General features: G+C 39.4%; 1 protein-coding gene across 6 annotated transcripts in view; it reads right to left on the reverse strand.

Annotated features, from left to right (window-relative positions):
* The window catches only part of PAPOLA (poly(A) polymerase alpha), a 42850-nt gene extending 26391 nt beyond the window's left edge, over window positions 1-16459 (reverse strand). For 2 of the 6 annotated variants that reach the window (XM_015563241.1, XM_015563238.1), the window contains exons 1-11: window positions 16294-16458; window positions 13200-13373; window positions 12550-12616; window positions 10313-10394; window positions 6942-7051; window positions 6444-6497; window positions 5129-5240; window positions 4370-4459; window positions 4141-4279; window positions 2047-2119; window positions 603-723 (exon numbers count right to left, since the gene is read on the reverse strand). In XM_015563241.1, the coding sequence (XP_015418727.1) occupies window positions 603-723; window positions 2047-2119; window positions 4141-4279; window positions 4370-4459; window positions 5129-5240; window positions 6444-6497; window positions 6942-7051; window positions 10313-10394; window positions 12550-12616; window positions 13200-13373; window positions 16294-16346 (1075 nt within the window). In that variant the 5' untranslated portion in view covers window positions 16347-16458. Of the gene's footprint in view, window positions 1-602; window positions 724-2046; window positions 2120-4140; window positions 4280-4369; window positions 4460-5128; window positions 5241-6443; window positions 6504-6941; window positions 7052-10312; window positions 10395-12549; window positions 12617-13199; window positions 13374-16293 lie in introns of those variants that run through there. The other 4 variants (XM_015563239.1, XM_015563240.1, XM_015563242.1 and 1 more) reach the window with 4 other exon arrangements.
* Window positions 16460-25987: the final 9528 nt, after the last annotated feature.

Genomic DNA, 25987 nt, shown 5'->3' on the forward strand with positions numbered 1-25987 from the left:
ACAGCGTATCTTCCCACAAGAGGCTGTTTAGGCCACAGAAAAACATGGTCCCCTCGGAGTTTGAGGCTAGAAGTTGTACAGCTAATTCTACTTCCTACGCTGGTGTCGGTCCAATCCAACAATCCCGTTCCAGTAACTTCCTCAAAGACTGACAATAGCTGTACTTTCAAACAAACAGTACTATTGGGGTTCAGAAAAGTTTAGAGTTTCTTCCAAAATAATGGGCAGTTTGAACCCAATCCTGCTCAAAGTTCTTTCCAAGCATATAGTTTGCTAAAAACATCTCATTTCATGAGGTTATTTAAAATTTTACATGGCAATCGTATATGGCACTAAACCAACCCCAAAAAGCCCTGCTGCTTAGAATATGGCTTTAAATACTGGTTAGTCTCCCTATGTAATCAAAAGTAAACTGCCTAAAAGGAATTAAACTGAGTTTTTCATATCAATTCACAAATATATATTGCATTCAATAAATAAAAACACCAAAAATCTACCTTGGTGAACGCTTTCTTCAATTTAAATTGTATGCCCAACTACTGGGTCTACAATGACTACGTAAATCCTTGTGTATAAAGGAGAGCATAAGGATAACCACTTACCTTGTTTAAACTCCTCAACCATGACCATCCGTGTTGAAACGGACACATTGTACGTGGAGTTCTGCTGTGGGTATGCTGGTGTAATTATAGGCATAAGATGGTACCTATCACTGGGGTTTACCTACATATAATAACAGCCAATCAGTTTCTTCAAGTACATATGCAACAGATACTTGGACTTTTTACCCCTTGTTAAACTGAACCAATGATTAAATTTTATTTCATTCATAGCTGGAGTTGAGAAAGAAAAACCATGTAAGGAGACATTGTTTTTATAGGAATTCTATAGAATCAGGATTTGGTAGAACTAATGGTCTGTTTCAGTCACTCAGGCATGACTATTTTGGTAACCTCACTCTACAGAAACTGTGTGCCTGCCGAGCAAAAAAGGTCCTGCTTAGACGGCTATTGATGTTTAGTTTTTCTTTTTTCAACAACAGAAATGGGGATGCACACACAATTACACTTTTCAGAAATGTCTTACTCCAATATTCTGTGTGAAACAAATTTTAAACAAGATAAAACTTATATTTTAATATACCCTCAACATATAAAGAATTAAGCTTAATTTATTAACACATGTTGAAACTATATTTTCCATGTTGGTATCCTTTTATGAGATAATGAACTGATTTAATAACTGTTTATCTTAATCCATATACTAGGGATAAGTGGCATATTTCCTCAAAGAAAACTGTAAACTCACATCTCTCCAAAAATGCCTTCGGGTATGGAAAACTTGAAAATATACAACTTGAAATAATTAACATAACTTGAAGCTAATAATTTTGATACTGTAATAAGATAGCGAAACAATGTAGAAAAATAGAATTTTATAAACCTCTAAAGCCTTATTCAAACCTAAATATTTTACCTACTAAAAAAGTGCATGTTGCTAACATTTAAATGGAGTCAGCAGTAAAGACCGGAACTTCCCAAGCAGAGTGGAAGCTCTTTAGCACAAACTCGTTTCTGTCATCTGAAATACCCAAACCAATTTTTATAATTACATCATAGAAATTAAAGTTATATGCTTAGAAGGTATCTGCCACAGGTAATTAAGCAACAGTTTTCCTATAACAACCCAATTTTAACAATATTTACATCAAATAAAAAAATACAGGGATTTTTAGTATCCTTTTATTTTTTTTTTAAGCACAAATGCCCGCACACTTTGACTTACAAGGTAGTTCTATATAAAATAAATTAAAATGTTAGTGAACTTGATATTATAAATATGTACAATTAAATGTAGTTTACAGGATACATAATTATGCTTCTCACATCAGAAGACAATTATAGCTGAGGTTATCTAAGAGAAAGTGTAATACGAACATGTCCACTCATAGGTAAAAGGATGGAAAGTGTCCCTGAAGTTTATGCAGATGACTTTTACTTGTTATTGCACAGTGTGAATTTGTAGGGGAAAAAATAATACACTAACCCTTGGGTCCCATACAGGCAAATTAAGATTGCATTCTTCAGGCTGTTTCAATAGCACTGGATTTGGCCATTCCCTGTTTAAAAAGATTGTAGCACTTGATAAGACTTGGATATTACCATCTAAACGTATTTTGTTAAACATACAGCATTGTGAATGTGATCCTTCTTCATTCATTTTGCCCTTTTGGTATACATAATCTTTTATTCCTGTTGACGTTAAGCTACTTGAAACACTTTTCCTCTATGAAATTAACTTAAACCACTTGGTAGCTTTCTCAAACTGAAGTAAAACATCTTGTCCGTCCCTCAAAGAACTGATAACACACTATTTAAATTAAAAAGTACTACTCTAAGACATCTATTTAAATTAAAAAGTACTACTCCAAGACATCTGACATGTTCACCTAAACCCCTAACAGATAAATCCTCTTGAAAGACAAAAATCCTATCTTTAGCTCATTCCAAAGACAACTGAGAATGAAAAAGTTAACTCATTATAGGCAAAGCACAAATAATTATAAAAATTGATTAGGACATTTTTCTCTGCCGCATAACTAAAGGTTATGAGTATGTGTAATAAAAATTTGTGATGTGAACACATAATTTTCAAGATGAAGCCTATGAGTTAGCCACTTCGGTCCTTTATGGAAGAGATTAAAAACTGGAAAACATTTGCCATTCTCCATATCAAGGTTAACATCTTTAACATTATATTTGCTATATATGTGTAGCATTAAGAAAAATTCTGACATTCTTTAGTTATTCTCATCAAACCTGATTAGACATGATGAAGTACTACCAAAACCATAAAGAACAGAATGTGTCTTTAAGTGTGGCACAGGCTTTACATTATCAACTATATCAAAAGAACCCTCTGATTTTTATAAAATAGAAAAGACTCTTTTTGTTCCCGAGGGAAGAGGTATAGGAGTTGGCAGGCATAGAGGAAAGACAAATCTCTAAAATTTGATTAAAACCAAAAACCCTGAGCTTTTGGGCCAAAGCAACTAATACAAAATGCCAATAACCTTCTATCTTATTTCTTAAAAAAAAAAAAAAGTGGCACTAGCTGGTTTGGCTCAGTGGATAGAATGTCAGGCCCGTGGACCAAAGGGTCCCAGGTTCGATTCTGATCAAGGGCACATACGTACCTTGGTTACAGGCTCGTCCCCGGCCCAGGCCCTGGTCAGGGCATGTGCAGGAGGCAACCAATCAATGTGTTTCTCTCACATCAATGTTTCTCTCTGTCTTTCCCTCTCTTTTCCATTCTCCCTAATAAACAATGGAAAAATATCTTCGGGTGAGGATTAACAACAATAACAAAGTGAACTTCCTGAAATAAGGGAGTTAAAGAAAAATCTCTGCAGGGTTAATGAATAATCTCAGAGCGATGGTCAATTAATTGCCATTTTTCAAGCAGTTAGTTATTCTAAAAAGCTTTTTATATAGCCCAGCAGGGGTGGCTCAGTGGTTGAGTGTCAACCCATGAACCCAAAAGTGACGGTTCAATTCCAGGTCAGAGCACATGCCCAGGTTGCAGACTCAATCCCCGGTGGTGGGAGTGCAGGAGGCAGTCAGTCAATGATTCTCTCTCATTATTAATGTTTCTCTCTCTCTCTCTCTCCATCTCCCTTCCTCCATGAAATCAACAAAAATGTATTTTTTTAAAAAGCTTTTTATATAGTTTGCATCTTAATGGGCAGCTGAAAGCAAAAACAATCAAGAAACGAAGGGACTACAGCTTTAGAAGAGAAGAAGGTGGTGCACATATAAAATTTATCCCAAGTAGCTGATATCCCAGCCTATCAAGTCACTAAATTACAGACATTACGGCTAAAACTCAGAGTTTATTTAGAGGGTAAGTTTCTGCAGGAGGTACAAATAGCAACTGCCTTACTATCCTGGGAAAGCTAGGGAGAGGGAATGGAATTAAGTTTGCCATTTTATATACATGACCTCCCCCACCAAGACCACCTAAATGGCTATAACATGAACTAAAATTTGAATCTGAAATCAGCTGCAGAAATGTCATAGAAATAAGACTGAACTTCAGTGTCTATAATCAATTTTATTTTAATATAATCTAAACACATACCATTTAGAAAATACCAAGAAAAATTTATGTACAAGAGTTGATGCTATTGCATTTGGATAAAGCTGGCAAGTTCTTGCTACTAGCATAGCCCAGGAAACACCACCGAGGAAACCTAATATATTGGAATAGATGTTGTGGCCTGTTGATAAGGGAAAAGCAAAAAGAAAAGTTAGTGTTGAACAAAAGCTTAAATGGTTTTAATAAGCTAGCCAACAAATTCTGAACTCACGTTTGGCCCACAGTTTGATAGCTCTCAGAGTTAACCTGAAGTTGTCAATGTTTGGTACTAGGTGTAAAATTTCATCGGTTACCCTGCAACCTGATTAACGGGAGTGAAAAAAAACAAAACATTGAATCATCAAAAATTTAATGATAATATTTCTTTTAAATTTCTGAGATTAATGTCAAACTTAAAAACTTTATTGGTAAAATCAATAATGTTAATTAAATTAAGAGGCAAATAAAAAACTGTAAAACTTTCATCTCCTATCAAAAGCAGTACCCTCAACCAAGAATCTGAACTGTAATGTGCTTCATCTCAAACTTTCAACCCATAATTAATCTAGTCCAGAAATACTAAGGAAGGCTTGAGCCACTTAAATTGCCAAGATTTGTTCTTCAAGAGCATGGTAACAAGCAGTGCTAATACACGTATTCAAAGGCAATCTTTTAAGTACAACAGTTGAAAACATTACAAAGGACATCAGAATCAAAATTAATTAGAGTTACATTGTAAAACCAAATCATTAGCAATAGAGTGCCAATGTCAGACAGTCTTTAAATGTCCCAGGAGATTAAAAAAAAAGAGTGAAAAATGAATAAAATAAATTACCAAATACCCTCTATAGTCTGATAAATAAGGCACATTCAATTTGAATAACTATGGATAAACAATATGGCTATAAAACACTTCATTAAACTTGAGTTTAAACTATTTCATATTTGACAAAAACTGCTACTATGCAAAAGGAAGTAGGTTTTCACGTACCGTTAAGACTTCTTATGCATCTTATATCTAAATTTTTAAGCAGACTGTCATCTCGTAAGTCCAAGTCTTCTGGAATAGTCTGTAGTGCTAATCTTGCAAATAAAATATCAATCTAAAACAAAAACAAAACTCAACATTCTGTATCTATCAAACTATTTTTAGGCGTTTCTTTAAAAAAGAAAGCATTTATATTCCGTAAAGCCAGGATCTTTTCATCAATTATCAACATGACAATGCCTCCAAGAGCCCAATCAATATTACTTCTCTCATAGGTATTTTAACCAGATAATGTTAAAACATGGCAATATGAAACAGAACATGCATAAATACCTATTGTCATTTTAATCATACTAAATTTGATTTCCTATAAAATGCACCTACTGGATTTACTAAGTTTGCTAAATGTATACACTGGATCACTTAAAATTAACTGTTTCGTTCTCCATCTATATGAACTGTAAAATGAACTGTAACAGGTACACAAATATAAGGCTATATTTAGCACAAATACACCTTTTGGTAAAAAAGAAGCTCTTTATTTTAAGAACTTACATATCTATACTATTATATTATAGTATGTTTCTCCAACTTAGTTTGACTAAGAAAGCAAAAACAATACTGGCTAATTTTGAAGGCTTTTAGAATACAAGTGACATTCCATTTCTTTTTTTCAAGAAAAGGTTGGTGTGCAAAGAAACTTAGCAGAGATCTGTTCATTATTCCTGAGGGTACCATTTCATGTTTCCAGAACTCTGGATGTTGCTTGAAACAAGCCTTTGATAAGATCACTTCAAAAACAAGTATTTTAAGAGCTTATTATGAAAAATCATTCACATGAACCTGTGATAGGAAAAAACTATACATATAAAAATAGTACTTATAGCGTTGCATGTTTTCTAATAAAACAGATTCTAAAGTCCCAACTTAGACAAAAATAAAGATTATATGCTCACAAAAATATTAACTCTAGAAAGCAACTAGATGATGACACTGACATTTAAAAAATAAATAAAACTGCCCCCACGGTGTGGCTCCGTGGTTAAGCGTCGACCCATGAACTAGGAGGTCTTCAGTTTGATTCCAGTCAGGGCACATGCTCGGGTTGCAAGCTTGATCCCCGGTACAGGGCATGAAGGAGGCAGCCAATCAATGATTCTCTCTCATAATTGAGTTTCTTTCTTTTTTTTAAATATATTTTTATTGATTTCAGAGAGGGAGAGAAAGATAGAAACATCAATGATGAGAGAGAATCACTGATTGACTACCCTCTGCACACCCCATACTGATCAATTACACATAGCAAAAGCCACCTTACCTCTATCCCATCAAAACACAGTTTGATAACTGGCACAAATGCCTCTTCAACAGCCTGAAAGAAAATCCAACAAGTTTAATGTCTCTGAAACTACACAATAGATCTATACTAATTTTAGTATTTTTTAATGAATGTGTTATTTGAAATTGTTTGAAAACAATTTAGCATAATACCTGACAGATTCTCAGCAACTAGCTTTAACACACTAGAATCTTGAATTAGACAAGCTTAAGTTCAAATCCTTGACTTCTGCCACTCAGGTATGTTATTGTGGCCAAAATACATAATATTTATTTTGTTTGTCTTATTTCCTACTCTGTACACCAGATTTATGATTTCAGGTTTATTGTAAAGAATAAAATGCAAGCATACATGTTATGTACTTAAAAGGGTTTGGCAAATTTTAAGAGTTCAACAAATGATGTGTCTATATCATAAAACTCACTCAAATGACTAATTTTGATAACTCCTCCCGTTTCACCCCAAACATTTACGTACTCTTAAATCTTTTACTTCTTCCTGTAATTTCAACTTATCATAGAATGAGGTGAAAAAGTCACTTCGATCAACATGCCTTGGTGCAACACACAACGCATCAATATCGGCACCTAGAAAAGATTAAGACCATCAACCATTAATTTCTATTAGAAAAAAATTCTTTTGTGTCTTACCATGGCCGTTTTTGATGTTGAAAATCTGTTAACATTATATTGGTGAACCAATAAAAATGCACCCCTCCCCTTAAAAAAAAATTACCAGTCAATATAGGAATAATATGATTCTAATTAATGGGATATGTATTTTCCTATAGCATCCTAGTTGCAATGACCCGGGTGAGCTGGGAGACAAAGAAAGGACTAAGATATGACTTTTATGATGAAGAGAAGGAATTATTCAAGAATAGACCCAACATCTTGATGTTATTAGTCATGCATATGTCCATTAGTGAAACAAAGAAATAGTTTTCTTCTATACATAATGTGACTAGTTCTTATGGGCTCCTACCTATCCCCTAAATGGGATAAAAAGGATAAATATCAAGAAGGACCACTGGCAAAATCTAATGAGGCAGACAATGAATGGTAAGATATTTGTTATTAATTTAGTGTTTGATAGCAGGTCAACACTGAGTGCACAGGAAGAACAACAACAAAAAAGGAGATGATTAAAAGGGAGAGATAAATGTGGAATCAGGTTAACATAGACATTTTCCTAAAAGACTCAACTACCATGAAGGCTGTTATTTACCACATTCATGAAGTAGAAGAGCACATAGTACACTACTGGCACAAAGTAGTGGGAGATGGTGAGAAGGAAGGATGCCGGAACAAAAAGAACACATATATATTGGCAGGTAACTTTTAACTTAGAGGCCAGTGGTTAATGGTTAAAAAGTACAGCCTCAGAATTCCCAAGAAGAATCCTAGTTCTGCTGAGATGGCTGGGGGAAATTATTCAAGCTTTATTGCCTCTTTAAGTCTCAGATTCCTATATATTACATGAGAATAAGAGTACTGAGGAATAGCCCTAGCTGGTTTTGCTCAGTGGATAGAGCATCAGCCTGCAGACTTAAGGGTCCTGGGTTCGGTTCCAGTCAAGGGCACATATCCAGGTTGCGGGCTCAATTGCTAGTAGGAGGCATGCAAAAGGCAGCCAATCAATGATTCTCTTTCATCATTGATGTTTCTATAGCTCTCGCCTTCTCCCTTCCTCTGAAATCTATAATAAAAGGGTAATATGCTAATTAGACCAGACATCTTCCAGACATCCTTCCTGATGAAGTGGGGGCCAGAGGCAAGTCAGCCCAGGTCCCGGGTGCCTATGGGTGGTCTGAGGGAAGCCAGCCCGTGTCCTAGGTGCCTGCTGGTGGCCGGAGGAGGGAAGCCTGGTTCCTGGGTGCCAGAGGGAAGCCAGTGCTGGCAGCTGGGGGAGGGAAGGCCTACTCTTGCACAAATTTTTGTGCATTGGGCCTCTAGTAAAAATATATAAACAAACGAACAAAAATTGTGTTTGTCTTTACAAAGCTTTAAAGAAAAAGAGCACTGAGAAATAAATAAGATAATGAAGACCAAAAACATATTCGTGCCATGCTCAATAAAAAGAAAAGGTTCAACATATGTTCTCTACCATGACAACATTTTTATTGTACCGTATTTGCCGGCGTATAAGACGACTGGGTGTATAAGACGACCCCCTAACATTTCCACTCAAAATACAGAGTTTGTTATATACTCGCCGTATAAGACTACCCCCTCTTCCGCACACCTTCCACACACCAAATAAAAGGTAAAACAATATCAGATTTGATTTTAACATTTTAATTTATATTCAACTGCTTATGACATGCAGGAAAACTGTCACAAGGCTGTATGTAATCAAACATATACATAAAACAGTGCAAGTTTATTACCGGTAAACATACCGGTAATTAACTAAAGAAAACACACTCTATAGACTGGTACCGTAGATGCTTCTCAGGAACACAGGCAAGCAGCCCACAACCTAGAGGGACTGTCAATGATAGAAGTAAGATAACAAATAGAGGTAGAGAGCAAGTGCCGGGCAAGTCCCTAGCAAGTTTGCTGGCGTGACAGTTTCACCTTAAAAGCCTTCAAACTCCTCTTCATCATCTGATATTAAAAGTTCATCAACGACATCTTGGTGCCATGATAGGGATGATAGGGGTTTGACTGGTCGACGTTTTCTATGCTGTACTGTACAATGGGGCAGTATTGTGGTTGGCTGTTGGCTGTATACAAAGCCTGATTTGATTGGTCCCTGCTCCCTGTTTGCCCGCCCTGTCACTATAGCAGTCTGGTCCACCCTTGCATCAGCATCTCCCTGGGACCTCACTAGTGCGCAAGTGCGAGCTCTTCAACATTCTAACAGGCACCATGATAGCGCAAAATCGCGAATCTTCAATGCATATGTAAAGAAATATACGGTAACCCGAATTTACCACACTCGCAAAATCGCACACAGCCAACCATACACCCAGCATGGGATCGCGATTCGCGATTTTGCGCTATCATACTGGGTGTATGGTCGGCTGTGTGCGATTTTGCGAGTGTGGTAAAATCGCATAACAGCAAAATCGCTTAACAGCCGAGCATACATCCAGCAGCGCTGCTGATGCCTGAACGGTATGTGGAATGAAGTGGGCGGGCATCGGGAGGCCACTATGGCACGGGGCAAACACTATGGGCAGTCTATCTGAAGTGTACCTGGCGTATAAGACGACCCCCCACTTGGAGGCATATTTTTCAGGGCCAAAAAATCGTCTTATACGCCGGCAAATACGGTATATTTATACGCACAGAGGAAAAAAAGTGTCAATAAGAAAATATTGACAATGATTGTCAATGGCTACAGATAAACATTTTTATTTATTTATTTTCCTTACCTGTGTTTTACAACTACAATAAAAGCATGAGGAAAGAAAACCCATAGTATTTTTAAAACACTAGTTCATATTTGTTCTGATTTTCAGCCCGATATTCTTCAGGCAGAAGAAATGACATAGAGAGCAGCACTATTCAAAAGAACCCTCCAATGAGGAAACTGTTCTATGTCTGCACTTTCCAATATGATAGCCACTAGCCATACATGGATATTCAACACTTAAAATGTGGCTACTTCCACTGAGGAACCTAATTTAAAATTTCCGGTAATATGGTATTGGACAGTGCAGGTGTAGAATGCATATTTTATTTCTTTCTCCTTACCAAATTTAGGCTCCTTGAAGTGTTCTCTTTAATGCAAATGTAAACTGTAGATACAACACAAGCAACTAAGATGGAATATCTCATTATAATTTTTTAAGAACTAATAAAGGTATTCCTTCTCAAAATAATTAAAACAGTATTTACCTTTTGTGTGTACTCCTAATCTGTAAGATCCAAATGTAAAAATTTTTCCTCCAACATTTTCAATTACAGATTGTGGAAGATTCTGTAGAAACAAAAAAAAAAAATGGTCATTTTCCCAGTGGAACACAGAGAAAATTATCCTAATATATAAAAACCCTGGGTCGTAATGACCAGTCACGACCAAGGTTCAACTAACCGGAAATCAGTCCTGCCCCAGCACTGACTGCTGAGGGGGCTTGCGAATCAGGACCAGAGAGAGGCCTGAAGAAAGAAGCAGGGGCTGATCCGTTGCCTCTGTGGCAGCTTTTGATCAGCACTTGCCTCTCTCTTTCTCTCCCAGTCTGGCCAGCAGCTGCACCTCCATTTCTCTCCAGGCCTCCACCAGGGCTGCTGATCAGCCCCGCCTTTCTGATCAGCTGGGGGTGAGATCAGGCCAGCAGGGAAGGGCAGTTGGGGGCAACCAGTCCAGCAGGGGAGGGCAGTTAGGGCGATCAGGCAGGCAGAGGGGTTAGGGGCGATCAGGCAGGCAGGCAGAGGTAGTTAGGGGTAATCAGGCAGGCAGGCAAGCGATTAGGAGCCAGTGGTCCCAGATTGCGAGAGGAATATGTCTGACTAGCAGTCAGACATCCCCCAGGGGGTCCTCGATCGGAGAGGGTGCAGGCTGGGCTAAGGGAAGCCCTCCCCCACTCCGTACACGAATTTCGTGCACCAGGCCACTAGTTTCAAATCACACTGTATATTAAAAAGTAAGATTTCAGTGCAAAGTTATATAGAAGGTAAACAAGCTTATAAGCTCTACAAAATACCAGGCCTTCATAGATCAACCTAATCTGAAATGCAAGCAACTTTCAACTTTTCATGAGTGTTCTTCTGTGAAGATCCTTATTATTTTAGAATCTTTCCACATTTCTGGAAACTGCTTTAAAGACTGTGGTAAAGGAGATCATGTGATTACGCAGGAGCAATGAATCAGCTTTTATTCATGACAAAGATGCTGCATAAATCTTCACTTATATTCAATAATTATACCAAATATTCTATAGTACATTAAAATATAATTTATCAGATCAAAGTGACTGACTTTGAGGCCAATACTGCTCCATAATGGCTCAGTTGTTTTGATTTCCTAGACCAGTGGTCAGCAAACTGCGGCTCGCGAACCACATGCACTTCTTTGGCCCCTTCAGTCTGACTCTTCCACAAAATACCACATGTGGGCGTGCACGTACAGTGCGACTGAAACTTCGTGGCCCATGCGCAGAAGTCGGTATTTTGTGAAAGAGCCACACTCAAGGGGCCAAAGAGCGCATGTGGCTCGCGAGCCGCAGTTTGCCGACCACTGTCCTAAACTTTGGTGGATGATTCTGAGCAGAACTAAACTTACTGATTGTTTCTTTGAATAGAAACACCAGAAACAGGAGAAAGGAAAGCACTACAAATCATCTTTTCTTTAAAAAAAAAAAAAAAAGAATATTTTCTTAAATGGGTCAAATGAATTCCACACACCATTCTAAGAATACATTTCCATTACCAGAAACCCAGTCACGGATTCCTGTGTGTGTATGATTTTTCATAATTAAAGATTAGGAACTCAGGGAATGTTATTTTTAAAAAACTATTTACTTTAAGAGTCTAATACCTGAAAACCTAAAAAATGCTCACTGTTGTAGGATTCCTTAAAAGATAACAAGACTCAAATATTTAATAAACATCTTTAAAGCACTTTTCCAGGGATATATCTACTATTTCAGTAAAGCTGTAAGTAATTAGTCAGTTTCAGCTTTGAAATGTTGCAACCAAAAAGTGCTTATAAAAAATAAAAAATGTTTAGAAATTACTGAATTCACTTCTTTTTCCTGCTTTCAAAATAATTAGAAACAAATATAAATTACTAGAAGCCCGTTGCAAGAAGATTCGCGCAATAGATCTTCCTTCCCCTGGCTGCTGGCACCGGTTTTCCTCCAGCACCCGGGACCCAGGCCTTTGGTCAGGCCTCAGCAGAGAAGCCAAGCCTCTTCAGTCTTCAGGCTTTGCTCCATACCTGTGTATGCAAATTAACCACCATCTTTGTTGGGTTAATTTGCATTATAGCTCTGATTGGCTAATGGATGTAGCAGAGTGACACCAATTTGCATGTTTCTCTTTATTAGTGTAGATGTTATCAAGAGTAAATCTACTTAAACAAGAACCACTATGTTCTTTGGCAAATTACTTCATATGCAAGTAAGTCAACTTACCTTGCTTTCACTGATTTCTCGTATCCACTCTTTTACCAGGTTATTTAATTTTCCCAAAATTAAAATCCTGTTGATAGAGCAATTATCAATCAGCAAATCATTTGTTATTCTAAATCATCTCTCTATATAAAAGGCTAATATGCAAAGTGTCCCCTCAAGAGTTCGACCATGGTCACTGCATGTCATTGCTCGCTATGACATGCAATGACCACCAGGGGGTGGTGTGGAATGAAGGAAGGCCCTGGCAGCAGCTGGCAAGAAGGCCTCAGCCCTGATCTCTGGCCAGGCCTAGCAACCCTACCCGTGCACAAATTTCGTGAATCAGGCCTCTAGTTACTTATTAAACTGCAACAGTTTTCAAAAGGTGGCTTCCTAAATTAAAAAGTTTACAAGTTATCAGAAAGTAACTAAATAGTAGTTAACAATAAGTAGGCATTCCTCTTTCTCTTGACAATTCTGTACAATAATAACCAATACCCTAAAAAAAATTAAAATATAGGGAATGCAGCTCTATGTAAAAGTTTTTTCCTAAATATCACCCTTGTCTGAAACAGAGATAGATAGAAGAATAATTCAGACTTTCTGAGTCAAGAATGCCTCAAAATTAGTCTACTATGTTAATAAGAAATTACAAATTTTTATATATTTACCTGCGCTGCAGTTCCTCTTCTTCTTCAAAAACCCCATAGGGTTTCAGAGTCTCAATTAGTTTCTGTGTAAGCAGGCAGTCGGTCTCCTTGGGGGCTGCTAAGCTGATAGGAGAGGTAATGCCATAGTGCTTCTGTGGCGGCTGTGTTTGCTGTGATCCCTGCGTTGTAACTGGACTACAAATGAAATGGGATAAAATTACTGTCAAAAAATTTCTACAATGAGCCCTAGCTAGTTTGGCTCAGTGGATAGAGTGTCAGGCTGTGGACTGAAGGGTCCCAAGTTCGATTCCAGTCAAGGGCACATGCCCGGGTTGCAGGCTCAACCCCCAGTAGGGGGCATGCAGGAGGCAGCCAATCAATGATTCTCTCTCATCACTGATGTTTCTATCTCTCTCTCCCTTCCTCTCTGAAATCAATAAATTTTTTTTTTTAATTTCTACAATTTGACCCAAATTGTCATGACTCGAAAAAAGTGTAAGACACATTTCTAAACATAGCTGGTTCCCTGCAACACCCTAGAACCCAAGACACTTTTATTTCTAAAAGACCTTTTACTTGCCTTACAACAAAAGTAAGTGAGCAAATGAAAACATTATTTCTCCTCCCACTCCAAGGAGTTTCACTTTGTTACTACCTAAATATCTAAAATTATAAGTAAGAATCCAGATCAAATATACTGCTAAAAAAATCGCAATCTGGAATAACAGAAAACGGAGAAAATTTTACTCCTTAAAAAGCCCCACCCAGCCAGAGTGACTCAGTTGAGCATTATCCTGTGCACCAAAGGTTGAAGGTTGGATTCCTGATCAGGGCACATGCCTGGGTTTCAGATATGATTCCCCGGTCAATGTGTGCAGAAGGCAACAGATTGATGTCTCCGTTTCTCTCTCTCTCTATCTCTCTCTCCATCTCCCCTGCTCCCCCGAGCATGTCCTCGGGTGAGGGTTTTTAAAAAAGAGTCAAAATCTGTTATTTCTGAAGCAATGCCAAACATACTACAAAAACACTATTTAACAATACAGGAGATTCCCCAAATGCAACTTAACATCTGACTCACAATGAATAAAACTCTTAAATGAACAGGGCATATAACATAAACATAACTTGGGAGGGGAGGACTATATTCACACTAAGCTTGTTACAGATTTTTAGTAAGAGATATACACCTCAACGAGGCTAGTCTAAAAGTTTTTTCCATTTTAAAAGAAATGCAGATTTTTACAACTAATAGGGTTTTGATATAGCATGCTTTAAAACATACAAAATCAGGTGGGGACTAAGGGAAGAACCAAACATCTGGATCATTTATTTCTTCCAAATTCTATTCTTTAACAAATAAAGTATTTGTTTTACACACACACATTTCTATTTTAAGTTCTAAATACACACTTCATTTTTAAAGTGCAATAATCTATTTAAGCAGTAACAGGCCAAATCCAAGAACCCTAGGCCACAAACTGCGGCCCCTTGAGTGTGGCTCTTCCACAAAATACCACAGGCAGGTGCGCATGTATAGTGCGATTGAAACTTCGTGGCCACACTCAAGGGGCCAAAGAGCCACATGTGGCTCACGAGCCGCAGTTTGCCGACCACTGCCCTCGGTAGGTAAGTCCCATAATACATTTACTGCCTATCCACTGGGTTTTGGTTTATACTGTGACTACACTGTGTTTTGTATTTTGTCTTCTGAAAATCAACATAGACCTAAGAATGCCAGGAAGCCCATACTGCTTGTTAATAATTAGGCAGTGGGCTGTGTATCATCTAATCAATGTATCCAGATCAAGTCAGAAATTGTCTCAATTTTAACAGATTTTACAGTAACATTTACTAAGTAAATATCAGATTTATTATCTCTTGCAGCAGTTAATTCCTGTCTGATCACTTCCTCCTACTCCTTTAATTTAAATTGCATAGTTTTTACAAGGTTGTGATGCTAATTCAGAGCTGGGGATTGACGTGAGCACCAAGCACTACCGAATCACTACCGAAGACTAAATATCTTAATGTTCTACTTTTCAAATTTATGTAGTTATCTCCTATGATTAAAATATACAAATTAACTTAAGTTTAAAGTGCATTCAAAATGTCTTGATTAATAACACATATTTTCATCAACCGCCATGACTTCTGGTAACAGCATTCAAAACTGTCTCAAGTCTACTCTCAACTCTGCCGCAATCTGATAAAAGAGAAAAAACAGGCCTATTTTTCTCTGGTTTCACTTCTGAGACTAGTTATATTATTCGTGGTAAGTTTTATCTCTATGGATTTATAATAGAATTTATTATATCTCTTCTCTAAGTTAGATGGCAAGCTAGGACTATTAAAACTATGACACATGTGACATTAAGGAGTTATCCAAACATAGAACATTTTTTTAACACAATACTCAAAGAAAGTTCCATCCGCATACAAGCATAATCAATGAACACAGTAGGGGGTGAGGGTCTGCGCTGGGGGGCAGGAGAGGGCAGGGAGAGATTAATGGGGGGGAAAGGAGACATATGTAATATTTTCCATAATAAAGAATTTAAAAAAAAGTAAGAAAGAAAGCTCCATCCTTTCCCCATAATAGGCTGTCCAAGACCTGACTCTAATTAGGATATTTAGGTATTTAGAATAGCAACAGTTTTGTACAATTAGCACAGTAGACTCCTTATTACAGCTAGACATTTGTTTCAAAAGTTTAGACATCCAGCTTTCCTTTCACCACTACAATAGCAGCCATGAGTATGCTCAGGCTTCAAAAGGGCTTGTCTCCAGTGTCCTCCGCTGTGGCAAAAAGAAGGCTGGACTCCAATGAGACCAATGAAATTGCCAATGTCAACTCCCATCAGCAGATCTGGAAGCTGATCAAAGATGGGCTAATCATCCAAAAGCTTGTGATTGTCCATTCCCAGGCTCAATGCCAGAAAAACATCCTGGCCCACAGGAAGGGCAGGCATGCGGGCACAGGTAACTGAAAGAGTACTGCCGATGCTCAAATGCCTGACAAATTAACTTGGATGAGGAGGATGAGAATTCTTTGCAGCTCCTTAGAAGACACCGTGAATCTAAGAAGATTGACAGCCACATGTACCACTGCCTGTACCTGAAAGTGAAGGGTAATGTGTTCAAAAACAAGCAGATTCTCAGGGGACACATCCACAAGCTGAAGGCAGACAAGGCTCACGAGAAGCTTCTGGCTGACCAGGCCAAGGCCCGCAGGTCTAAGACCAAGGAAGCAGCAAGCACTGCGAAGAGCAGCTGTAGGCCAAGAAAGAAGTCATCAAGACTCTGCCCAAGAAGGAAGAGAACAAGAAATAAAGTGTCACCTTTCTTACCTACACATAGTGACTTTGGCAACTGCATTAATCATTTAATGAACATAGCCTTCAACTACCAAAAAAAGAGAAAAGTTTAGGCAACCAGTCCTGGCCAGTATGCTCAGTGGTTAGACCTTCAGCTGTGCACCAGGGGTTGGTGGGTTCGATTCCTGGTCAAGGGCACACACCTGGATTGCAGATTTGATCCCGAGCCCTAGTTAGGGCACGTGCCAGAGGCACCAATCAATGTGTCTCCAAATCTCTCAATCTCCTGTGGCGCGCGCACACGCGCTCTCTCTCTCCCCCTCCCTTCCTCCCTTCCACTATCACTAAAAAAATAAAAATAAATTAATAGGAAAAATCTCCTCGGGTGAGGATTAACAAAAACAAAAAAGGTTTAGGCATCCAATTTACCAATACATACACTCTGAAATATCAAGTACACTAATTACAAAGCTAACTCAAAGAGTGCAAGTTCCCATGATTTGTGAACTGCAGTTTGGTAGCCATAATTCAAAGTATGATCAATCTTTGGATGTATTATTACTGATAATTATTCCTATTACAAGTCAGTGAAGAATGTTTAAAATACTCAAATGGGCTCTGACCAGTTTGGCTCAGTGGATAGAGAGTCGGCCTGCGGACCGAAGGGTTCCGGGTTCGATTCCAGTCAAGGGCATGTACTTTGGTTGCGGGCACATCCCCAGTGGGGGTGTGCAGGAGGCAGCTGATCGAAGTTCCTCTCTCATCGACGTTTCTAACGCTCTATCCCTCTCCCTTCCTCGCAGTAAAAAATCAATAAAATATATTTAGAAAAATAAAATACTCAAATGGTTTTGGTATATATAGTAAAATTTAAATTCCAGATGCCAAAATATGTTTCAAAACATTTAAGAAATTATAGCTATTGCAAAATGTTAAAGAAGATAAACACAATTTTCAGAACCACACTTAAGCAAGACACAAATCCCAAAAGCCATACACAAAACAGATTTGCCTAAATGAAAATACTCTCAACTTTTATATAGCAAAAATACATCATAAACAAAGATAAAGCAAATAAGTGAGGAAAATACATGCAACCTCTGCCAAAATAGTAATATTATAAATATGTGCACACACAGTTTCACTGCATATCAGGAAAACAAATCAAGACAACCATTTTCTGCCAGACTGGAGAAAAACAAAGTTGATGGATAGCTGATAAAAATTAAAAAGTTATTATGTAGGGGGACTAAATGGTGATGGTTGGAGAATTGACTTGAGGTGGTGAACACACAGTAAGTGTACAGATGATGTATTATAAATTGTACACCTGAAACGCAGATAATTTTATTAACCAATGTCACCCCAATAAATTCCACAAAAAAGTTTTTGTGTTTTGTTTTTTTTTAAAGAATAAGGTAGTTATTATGTGTAAGTTGCACAGATACGTGCCCACAATGTCAGGTAAAAGGCTGTTGAATATAATTATGATAAAAGCTACTATTTATTGAAACATATTCCAGGTAATGTATGAAGCACTTTACATTATTCCCAACTGTTCCTAACAATTCTATTAACTCTCTCCACTTAACAGGTGAAGAAAATTAGAGAAAAAGAAAAGACTTACCTAAATTCACTTAACTATGGTACCAGGCATCTGATTATAATTATAACCTCTATGTATAGAGGCTAGAGTGTCTCTAGACATCTTTCACAATACAGCCTTATATTTTTAAAAATTATGTGTAGTGTGCCTACATACAGAAACAAGATGAGAAAATTTCATTTTCTATTTTATAAATTTGTTTCAATTTATTAAGTTATTCTTAACAAATGTTAATGATATCATATAAAGTTGAAAACCTTCTAATTCTACTATCCACGATTAAATTAAGCTAGTGACAGTAAGAGATTAAAATCATCACCTGGCAAAAAGGTAGACCAAACAAATGCTCAATTTACAACAATTAAGCAGCTAAAAACCAAGTTTATACTAATCAAATGTATTATTTTAAAGAAGTAAAATAAAGATTTTAAAAATGAGTTTTTCAGTGCAGTACTTATTAGAAACTAGAGGCCCGGTGCACAAAAATTTGTGCATTTGGGATTGGGGGAAATCCCTCAGCCCAGCCTGTGCCTTCTTGCAGTCTGGGACCCCTTGGGGGATGTCCACCTGCTGGCTTAGGCCCATTCCCTGGGGGATCGGGCCTAAGCTGGCAGTCAGACATCCTTCTGGGAGCCCTCAGGGGATGTCCTCTTGCCAGCGGGGAGCAGACCTAAACTGCAGTCAGGCATCCTTAGTGCTGCTGAGGAGGTGGGAGAGGCTCCCGCCACCACTGCTGTACTGGCAACACTGGGAGAGGGGCTGAGGGTCATTTTCAGGCTGGCCACACCCCCTTCGGGGTGGGGGTCTCCACTGGGGTGCCTGGCCAGCCTGGGTGAGGGGCTGATGGCTGTTTGCAGGCTGGCCACAGCCCCTTCAGTGGGGGACCCTCACCCAATGGGGGTGTGGCCAGCCTGGGTGAGGGGCTGAGGGCCATTTTCAGGCTGGCCATGCCCCCCAGTGACCCAAGCTCCCAGGCTCTCCTTTTTTTTCCCCTGGGATTTATTTATCTTCTATAATTGAGCAGAAGCCACGGCCCAGCTGGAAACAGGTATCTGGGATTTATCTATCTTCTATAATTAACTTTGTAGCCTTGAGCTGAGCCCAGGGCCGGCCAGGGCAGGTGGGAAGCTTGGCTTCCTCCATCACTGGGGGCAACCCAAGCCTCCTGCTCACTCCAGCTCTGTGGCCACCGCCATCTTAGTTGGGTTAATTTGCATACTCGCTCCTGATTGGCTGGTGGGTGTGGCTTATGGGTGTAGCAGCATGAAGGAGTGATGGGTAATTTGGATCTTTCTGTTTTATTAGTGTAGATAGCAAATACAGGCCTGGCCGGTGTGGTTCAGTGATTGAGCATCGAACCACGAAGCAAGAAGAGGTCACCAGTTTAATTCTGATCAAGGCACATGACCAGGTTTCAGGCTCAATTCCTAGCAGGTGGCATGCAGAAGGCAACCAATCGATGGTTCTCTCTCATAAATGTTTCTATCTCTCTATCCTTCTCCCTTCCTCTCTCTCTAAAATCAATAAAAACATATTGGGGGCGGGAGGGGAGGAGCATGAAAGAAAGAAGCCCGGCAGGTGTGCCTCAGTGTTTGAGCATTGACCTAAGAACAGGAGGTCAGGGTTTGATTCCCGGTCAGGGTACATCCCTGTGCTGCAGGCTCCATCCCTGGTGGGGGCATGCGTGAGGCATCCAATCAATGATTCTCTCTTATTGATGTTTCTATCTCTCTCTCCCTCTGCCTTTCTCTCTGACATAGGAGCTGCCCCCTGGTGGTCAGTGCATTTCCACAGGGGAGCACCGCTCAGCCAGAAGCCAGCTCATGGCTGGCCAGCACAGTGGCAGTGGCGGAAGGCTCTCCTATCTCCTCTGTGACAGCGCTAAGCCGTTAGTCGGAAATCCCCCAAGGGCTCCTGGGCTGCCAGAGGGATGTCTGACTGCCAGCTTAGGCCTGATCCCCTGGGGGAGGAGGCCTAAGCCAGCAGGTGGACATCCCCCGAGGGGTCCTGGACTGCGAGAGGGTGCAGGCCAGGCTGAGGGATCCCTGAGTGCATGAATTTTCATGCACTGGGCCTCTAGTAGTATAATAAATACTTAAGCTGAAATTTACTGAACTCCTAAATACATGTGAAAGACAACTTTAAAATCAGTATACAAAGACAAAGTCTGTTCTCAGTGACAGTCTCAAATTTGGTCTGAGATTCAGATCCTTAACAGATAGCTTGGGGTAGGAGCTGGCTATGAGGGGTCAATGGGTGAAGACTTTCAACGATAAATATTAAAACACACACACACGCAAAGTAAAAGCTTAAAATAAATATTACAGAAACAAGAAAATCAACAGAAGGAAAAAATGAGAGGTGTGCCCTCTAAATCAGTGGTCGCCAACCTTTCAGACCTCGCGGACCACCAGTTGGCGACCACTGCTCTAAATGACAGGCAAGGAGGGAGGAAAGTGAGGTCTAGGTAGATGACCAACACAAAAGAAAAGCACAACAGGCCCTACCCGGTTTGGCTCAGTGGATAGAGCGTCAGCCTGCGGACTCAAGGGTCCCAGGTTTGATTCTGATCAAGGGCAAGTACCTTGGTTGCGGGCACATCCCCAGTGGGGGGTGTGCAGGAGGCAGCTGATCGATGTTTCTCTCTCATCGATGTTTCTGACTCTCTATCCTCTCCCTTCCTCACTGTAAAAAATCAATGGAATATATTTTTAAAAAAAGAAAGAAAAGCACAACAAATCAACAATGATGCTTTCCCAAATAGTAAATGTTTAGTACCTTTGAATCCCAATCTAAACAAAGCTCATACTACTGATGAATTCCTGCCTCCTTATATTAGGCATTTGGTATATGCCAGTGATGGCAAACCTATGACACGCGTGTCAGAGGTGACATGCGAACTCATTTTTTTGGTTGATTTTTCTTTGGTAAATGGCATTTACATATATAAATATCAAAAATGTAAGTCTTTGTTTTACTATGGTTGCAAATATCAAATATTTCTATATGTGAAACGGCACCAGAGTTAAGTTAGGGTTTTTCAAAATGCTGACACGCCGAGCTCAAAAGGTTCGCCATCACTGGTATATGCTGTGGCCCATGGTATTAACAGGTCAATTTCCTCAGAGTAAGCAGCTACCAGCCAACAGATAACACTTTATCGTTTCTTTGTAGTTTTTAGTCAGTCAAGTTAAAACTGTAAGCCTGATATTCTTCTTTGGAAGCAATCAAACAAATCACAATAATTTATTTAATGTATCAATACACCACAGTATAATCTGTTGTTTAAAGGCCTTAAACATAATGTGCCCGTTCAGATTAAGCAGGAAAAATAGGATACTGGACAGAAAAGAAATAGGGGTTTCTCTAAACTATGTGAATGTGCATTAAATATTAATTTTTAGCAGGAATATTACATAGGTTAACATATTTTAATTTTACTAGAAGCTTAGAGTTAGCATATAGCCAAGACAATGCATTCACACAGTATGAAATTATTCTAAGGCTGGCTAATTTGCCTGCCATGTGTTCTGTGTAAGTGGTACTAAAATAAATACATTTAGATCCTAATTGTATCTTCTTAAAATTTGTATTCCACGTGGATCATCCAGCCAATATTTAGAAAGCAGGAGCAGAAGTTCAGCCACAGATGAACTAAATTTATGCTGAAGGGGAATAAATTATGATGAATCCCAAGGCCAAGAGAAAGGTACTTGTACTTCAATTATAATAATGATGAGATTATTTTTCCTTTCTTCCAACTGCCCCTTTGTTCTCTCTCCAAAGGGGCTTCAAAAGAAATGCATACCTCTCTCTTCAAAGAATGTCTGGAAAACGTAAGTATAAAAGGACTTTTAATTTTTAGAAAGACAAATTATTACTTGAGTTATTTCCCCATTAAAGCCTTTTAAGATATACATTTACTATCACTGACCAATATTTAATGCTGACATGATTATTAGTCTTCTCAGTTTGTACTACTAGAAGTACAAAACCAGACAAACCACAGCACTCCTGAATCAATCTGCCAAGAACATTTTGAATGAAAGAAACATAAAGAGACTCTGAAAAAGTATAAAAATGTATTGCAAAGAAATAGTCAAAAATATATTAATGCATAGTATTATTCACCATAACTCCAGGAGATGCAATTTAGTGGTCACTGATGACCAAGATGTCAGGAATATTATTCATAACCCCAAACTATAAAAACCACCATAAACTGCAAGAAGCTGGTTTGTGGGCAAAATATAGAGGAAATATAAATTTGAAAGACAATTTTGTGACAGAAGAGGAAGAAAATAAAGATATGTTTAAAAATAACAACTACTACATTTTCTTTCCCCAGATTTAAATTTCCACAAATAAAAATGCTATACAATTCTGGAGAGCTGCAATCCAAAGATTAAAAAGTGACAAACACCTTTCCACCGAAGGCAGTGGTCACAAAATGGACTTTGTAACTGGTAAATCTATACATAGCTTTATATAAAACAGTCACTAAAAATACATACTAATATCTTAAATTCTATGTTATACTTCCGCATATACCATAAGTATATAACAAATGTTACCATAAAAGATTTTAATATTCAAATGTTCTAAAAACAACTTGATATTGAAATTTAGTTCTATTAAGACATGTAAACAGACTCCAACTGAGCTGATCAAACAGTTCCCAACAAGGTTCACAGGCAATGTGGTACAGTACTGCAAAGAGAATGGAACATAGCACCCAGAGTTGAATTAAGGCCCAATCTACAACTTAGCACCCTTAGTTCTTTGGACAAGTAACTACTTTGAGCCTCAATTTAACCAACTTTAAGGAGAACTAATGTCTCCTCCAATGCTGTTATTTTGCTAACTGTAAACTGAGACTGTGCAATTACTTAAAGGGTGCTGAACATTCAAAACAATAAACAGATAGAATAAAAGACACGCGTCCCTCCCACCAGAGAGACAGCGAAATAGCTAATAATCCAAATGGCCTCATTGTGCCTGTGAGTCGTCTTTATAAACTTGCCTACATGCAAGTAAAGGTGAAATTTAATTGTAATGTTAATTTAAAGATGGCTTAGCTACCAAAGAATGTAATGTTCTAATAAATCAAACATTTTAAAGATTATATATAATCAAGTCAAGAAGCTTTTGCCTAAGCGACGGTGGGAGTTATGGGGACTAAGCGACGGTGGGAGTTATGGGGACTAGAACTGAATCTATATATATAAAAGCCAAGCGACCGAAACAACAGAATGACCGGAACAACCGGTCGCTATGACACGTACTGCAGCAGCCAACTGGCCCGATCAGGGCGCCAACCGGCCCCCCACACCCTGATCGGGAGCGGGGCCAGCTGGCCAACCGCCTGCGGCCCCTCCCCCCAGCCAACCTCCTGCATGTCCCCATTCCCCTCCTCCCCCCCGCTGGCCCGGCCCAATCAGCCCCCATTGGGGCGGGCTGGCCGGACCCAACCCATGCACCAATTCGTGCACCGGGTCGGGCCTCTAGTAGGGTCATAAATGTACTCAACTCGAATACCTTCCCTCCCAACTTCTCCATGAAAAAGTGTAAACTGAAAACATGCTTAAAGTAAAATACCACAGTTTAAAACCAGAACTAATATTCATTAAGCAGCAAACAATTCATTACACAATGTCCAAATCCTAAAACCTGTGAATCAAAATTTCTCACTTAGCCCAGCCAGAGTGGCTCAGTGATTGAACATCGACCTAGGAACTAAGAGGTAATATAAATTTGAAAGACAGATTTATATTTATTTTCTTAAATAAAGAAAAATTGTCTTTAAATCATGTGTCCTTTCCTCCACACTATTTTAAAAAACCACCAGAGCCCTAACCGGTTTGGCTCAGTGGATAGAGTGCCGGCCTGAGGACTGAAGGGTCCCAGGTTCGATTCCAGTCAAGGGCATGTACCTGGGTTGCAGGCACATCCCCAGCAGGGGGCGTGCAGGAGGCAGTTGATTGATGTTTCTCTCTCATCGATGTTTCTAACTCTCTATCACTCTCCCTTACTCTCTGTGAAAAATCAATAAAATATATTTTTAAAAAAAACAAAAACAAAAAACACCAGAGCTGCTGCACTGACACCACCACTAAAAACAGCAGCTTGAGGCAGTTGTTAGCTGTTACTATACAGCAGTAATTCTCAAACTTTCTGGTCTTAGGAAGATTTTATAACTTTTAAAATTTACTGAGGACCCCAAAGAGCTTTTGTTTATATGGATTTTGTCTCCCCGTATTTACTGCATTGGAAATGATAAACTGGGAAATTTCTTTAATGTTTACTCGTTTAAGTAACCAAGAAATCCATCACATCCTATCTAGTAAAGAGGGAATATGCTAACTGACCTTCACACCGTTGCAAAGATGGCGGCACCCACAGCCAACAAGGAGGGAATATGCTAACTGACTGTCATGCCTTCAAGGATGGCAATGCTCAGCCCCCTCAGCCCCACTGGGGGCGCCTGCCTCCGGAGTCCCCCAATCCCCTCAGCCCCACAGCCGCCCAGGGCCGGCTGAGGCTTGCACTGCCAGCAGTGGCAGCAGCAGAGGTGTGATGGGGGTATCGCCTTCCCCTGACCACCAGGTCATCTCCTACCCCTGAGGGCTCCTGGACTGTGAGAGGGGGCAGGCCAGGCTGAGGGCCCCCCCTTCCAGTGCATGAATTTTCATGCACCGGGCCTCTAATGTTAACATAAATAACTTAAAAAAAAAATAACTGCTTCCCAAAACAAAAATTGTTAGAAGCATGACACTGTTTTACATTTTGCAAATCTCTTTAATTCTGGCTTAATCAGAGACAGCTGGATTCCCTTATTTGTTTCTGCATTCAATCCCTTTCAATAAGCTGTTTTTGTAGGCACATATGAAGAAAACCTGTTATCATACCATTATAACTGGAAAAGAGTATTTTAGTAACCTTTCAAATAATTGTGGATGTTCTTCTTAGATACTACACCAAAACTCCACAAGTGATTATTTCATTCATATTATAGTATGAAAGTTGAAACCAGATCAATAAACCCTTTGTACTTTGTTGCATTAAAATCCATTGGTCTACCTTGCACTTTGAATGTACCTTTTACCCACAAGTGATTTTATTTACCACTAGAAGCCAGTGCACGAGAACTGTGCATTGGGGTAGGGGTCCCTCAGCCTGGCTGTGCCCTCTCGCAGTCCAGGTCCCCTCAGCCTACATCCCTCTCACAGTCCGGGACCCCTCGCTCCTTACCGCCCACCTACAAGCTGCTCCTTAGCACTGCCGCAGAGACGGGAGAGGCTGCCACCACAACCGCTGCACTGCCAGCCGTGAGCCTGCTGGTGAGCCCGGCTTCTGGCTAAGCAGCCCGCCCGCTGTGGGAGCGCACTGACCACCAAGGGGCAGCTCCTGCATTGAGTGTCTGCCCCCTGGTGGTCAGTGCATATCATAGCAACAGGCTGAGCTCTGAGAGACCAAATTTTCAGGAGTTATAGCACCAGTTTTCCTGGTTGGTATTAGCAGTAGCGATTGGAGGCTTCTGAGGAAGAAGCAGAAGACCTAGTGTTGACAGAGATTGTTTCTGGTCCAGTCATGAACAAGTCATTAACTGTCCTAAGCCTCTGTGAAGTTGATCTACATGATCACCAAGAGCCCTTCCAATTCTAAAATTCTGAGCTGTTGCAAAATATATTTTACCTTTCAATTTCACATTCACATGTTACTGCTATTACAGTCTCTCTCCAGCCTATCTAGCCAGCCTCCCTCTCCACCACAAAGTCTACACATCAACCACAAGCACATGGAACTTGTTTCTTTTAGCTTGTAAATTTCTTCCCTGCCTTCATCCCCTGAGCACTCAGACTCATCCTCAACACTCAAACCACAACTCA

Source organism: Myotis davidii, unplaced genomic scaffold (genome assembly GCF_000327345.1).
Source record: "Myotis davidii unplaced genomic scaffold, ASM32734v1 scaffold19, whole genome shotgun sequence".
Lineage (NCBI taxonomy): Eukaryota > Metazoa > Chordata > Mammalia > Chiroptera > Vespertilionidae > Myotis > Myotis davidii.